Here is a 4,120-nt window from a genome sequence, read left to right on the forward strand (position 1 = left end):
GAAAAGCTCAACAGGCATACAGTAATCCAACTTGACTGCAGAGAGCGACCTACACCTTGACCCAAATATTTATACCCAAATCAAATCAGGATGCTTCTATCTCATCCAATCATAATGCATACTCAAGATATGTGTCCATTTAAGGTGTCCAACTATGTCCCCCCTAGATGCGTTTCTAAGTATTTAATTCAAATCATCTTCTAAGAAGCTAGGTATAGCATTTCTTGTCTCACACTTGTCTTGCGCACACACACACACACACACACACACACACAACTCTGTATAGCTATCTTTGTGAGGACATACATTGACACAATGCAGTCTCTAGCTCCTTACCCTAAACCTACCAATCAGAACTAAGTGCCTCACCCAAACCCTTACCCTAAACCTACCCTTTACCCAATTATAACCTGATCCCTAAAACCAAGTCTTGACCCTCAAACAGGCCTTTAAAAGGCTCATAGAAAGCGAGGACCGGCCAAAATGTCCTCACTTTACAAGATTGTCCTAAAACTCTTGTTCACAAAAAGATTGTGGTCTAAAACTCACAAAGATAGCTGTACAAGTGCACACACACACACACACACACACACACACACACCGATATTCTAAAGAATATTCAGAACAAAATATGTTGTAGGGTATAAAAATATTAGTTAAATTATAACAAGGAAAGAAGCGGTTGCTCAATGAGATTTGAGGAGCGTTGTTTTATTATTTTCAGTCCCATTAGTTTGCCCGTTGTCTCAAGCACACGGCCACAATATGAATATACATACAGGCGCCACCCAGTGGAACCAAATGTCTCAGGATCTGAATGTTTTAACACCGGTAAACGCAATGGCGGCAGCTGAAATTCAGAAACAAACATACGACGTCATACACTGCCTCTTACAAAATGAACTATATTTTGATGTGGTGGAGCCTGATGGTGCTGAAGATGGTAAGTGTTCGTCTTTGATTTCTGAGCATTATTCGAGTCATTCTATGAAAATGTCCCTTAAGAACATATGTGTAAACAATGACTTGCTTAACACCTTGCATGTAATTAGCTGACTCATTGGGTTAGCTAACCATGGTTTCGAAACACATCGATTTTAGATGAATCATAACTCAAATAAAAGCCACACGAGGCAGTTCGTATATCAACCTATTAATTATAAAATTGTTTCTACTCCAGTACGACGTTCAAATATAGGCTACATAAACCTCGTAACATGTTTTCCTGACAGATTTTTCCCTACATACGGTAACACTTAAGTAAAAGTATAGTGAATATGTAATAGTGAATGTATAGATTAAAATGCTCCTCACTAGAGTTAGGCCTACTTGTTTTTGGTTAACTAACGTTACCTTCAAGATTGAGTGGCTTTTCTGAGGTAAATGTAACGTTATGTGACATAATTTACAAGCTGATTTTATTGATGTAACGATACGCAATTGAAACACTGATTTAGCGATTACACTTTATTAAAATGATTTTAAAAATTATGTACACAATTTAAAAACCTGCTATTATGACAGCATCCTTAAATGTTCCTCTCTTGACATTATTTTGTCTTGTATTTTGTAAAAACATGGAAGTGCACAATAACCAAGGCTTTCAGAAATTAATTTTAAGCTACTTGTTGTGCAGAGAACTCATTTGACCCTGTAAAAATAGCCTCAAAGCTCAGGGAACTGGGTGACGATTATGATGAGAGAGTGATCCAGCCATTGATGAAGAATGTACAGAAAGCTGCAGCCGATCAGGTTAGTCGAGTCCAAACTGTTCATCTTCAGACACCGATTGACTAATCTGAAGGTGACAACGTTTGTGTCACTTTGTGAAGATTGGATATTTTATCAGTGCTACTTTGTTCCTGGTCCACTCATAATTACTGTATAGGCCGCTGTAAAGCAGTGCTGTTGAAATCTTCCAGTTTCCTTTTCTTCCCTGAAACTAGTAAAAGTGAAACTTCTTGAGCAGTCTCAATGTATGAAGTATTTCCTGTTTGGGTCGGATAGCTAAGCCTTGCCTAATTGCACAGTAACCACGTGTTTGATGTTTGACCACAACTGTAGCCTCTGACACGTGTGTCCTCTAGGTGGTGACTGCCTTCAGTGATAGTGTGGACAGCTTGTGTAAGATGTGGGTTGTGGAAAGAGCAGAAGTGGCCTCAGAGAAGCAGCTTCTCAAAGCAGCCATCACACTGGGACTCTTTATGAAGAAAAACTGCCCTGACATGACGAGTGTAGTTGAGAGCGCTATGATGGGATTCGTCAACAACCGTCTAACATACTGGATTGCAGAGCAAGGGGGCTGGGTGAGGATTCTTTTATCAGATTTACATTAACTGCTTCTTTTTGTAGGAAACTTAGTAACGAAAACCAAGAGATTTGGGTATGTCTCCAGCAGGATAAGTGACTTTCAAACCAAGCAGCTTCCTGTTGGTCAGTGTGGCGAATTCACATGACCAACTTGAACTTTTTTTGCCCTCGCGTGGAACTCCCAGTCGCACAGATTCCTATTAAAATGAATGTAGGGTCCTATGAAATTCGTTTCATTTTTTTCTGAATTCATTTTTTTTTGTTTGTTTTCAAAATTTTGTGGATTGGATTACATTTTTTTTTCTTTTCATTTAAATTTTTCTGGACTCTGATTTAATGGTTAAATCAAATTTTATTAATCAAAAAGCATATCTGGTTAACTTACACGATTTAACAGGAATTTTTGAAAAGTTTAACAAAAAATACATTTTATTTATTTATTTTTCCTCAAATTCAGTTTAATTTTAACCAAAGTCTGTGTTTTCGATTTTAAATTGTCTGGATTCCATTTAAATGTGGATTCCAAAAGTATGTCCTGAGCTGAAGTATGTATTGACCTCTTTGTGAACCTTTATCATAACTCATATCATAAACAAATATAATCTCTACTTTATGAAAACTGGTAAAACCCAAAATCTTCTCTCAAAAGCTAAAACAATGGCATTCCTTCTAATATCAGTTCCACGAACTCAAAATTATATTCACATCTTTTTATTAAAACAACAACAAACACTCACCGAAAGAAAATACAGAGAAATTTTGGATATAGAGTTTTTATTTTTTTAAACTACATTTTGGTCTTGTCATTTCTGTCAACAATATTGCATGTTGATACAATCACAGTTAGTTTGTAATCATGTCTCGTTTTAGTCATGGAAAAAATGTCATCAATGAATACTTTTCATCGTAGTTTTAATTAACGAAATTGCCACTAAACCAAAGCATCTGAAGCAGAGGTGTCCACCTTCTAGCAGAGTTTAGATCTAGCCACAGTTAAACATACCTAAATCAGCTAATCAAGGTCTTCAGTATTACTAGAAACTTCTAGGCAAGTGTGTTGGGGCTGGATGGAGTTAAACTCTGCAGGAAAGTGGCCCTCCAGGACCAGGATTGGACAGTGCTGCTTAAACCTAAATGTTTTAAGCAGCACTTGGTTACGAGAACTAGAGACATGCCAACATTCACACATAGTTTGAAATAGTTAGAACCCATTCACTTAAAACAATTTAATCTAGTGAGTAAACTGATGCCATCAAGTTAACCTCAAACGGCCAGTAGTCAGGTTAGATGCCATATTGAATTTAACACAGCAGTGATGGATAGACTTAACATTTTTACAATGGCACACACCATATAAAGGGCCCATATCACGTAATTTTCAGTTCCTCACAGTCTTGTTTTCATTCCTGTCAAAAATTAAATATGGCATTACTCTGACAGGTCTGTGCAGTTCACCTCAGTTTTTCATGTGTCATAACAGATTCTTACATTTGTATTCCCTCACTTTTAACAAATAAAGCTATATGTTTTTGGCCCCAAATCCCACCACACACCCTATTGTACAATACCCTCATACCCTCAACAAATAAGTATTGCAGTCTGTTTGTTTTTAATTTCATTTTAGGATGCTTAATTTCCTAACGCAAAAATTAATATTTTTTTCACTATCAACAATATATAATTGTCGGCGCCGGTAGCCTTGTGGGCAGCGTGCCGACATACAGCGCCGGTTACACTATGGGTGTCCCGAGTTCGAGTCCCGACTGTGATCTGTCCTGTCATAATAAAGGCAAAAATGCCAAAAAAAATA

The 4,120-nt window shown here is 37.2% G+C and overlaps 1 protein-coding gene across 1 annotated transcript in view; it reads left to right on the forward strand.

The window, feature by feature from the left end:
* The first annotated feature begins 815 nt into the window (after window positions 1–815).
* LOC107655989 (bcl-2-like protein 15) overlaps window positions 816–4,120 on the forward strand; it is a 4,105-nt gene continuing 800 nt past the window's right edge. Inside the window, exons 1-3 of the mRNA XM_016443619.1 lie at window positions 816–943; window positions 1,637–1,752; window positions 2,088–2,306. Coding sequence (XP_016299105.1) covers window positions 841–943; window positions 1,637–1,752; window positions 2,088–2,306 — 438 coding nt within the window. The 5' untranslated portion in view covers window positions 816–840. The remainder of the gene's footprint in view (window positions 944–1,636; window positions 1,753–2,087; window positions 2,307–4,120) is intronic.

The sequence above is a fragment of the Sinocyclocheilus anshuiensis genome, unplaced genomic scaffold (assembly GCF_001515605.1).
Source record: "Sinocyclocheilus anshuiensis isolate Anshui unplaced genomic scaffold, SAMN03320099.WGS_v1.1 scaffold51, whole genome shotgun sequence".
NCBI lineage: Eukaryota > Metazoa > Chordata > Actinopteri > Cypriniformes > Cyprinidae > Sinocyclocheilus > Sinocyclocheilus anshuiensis.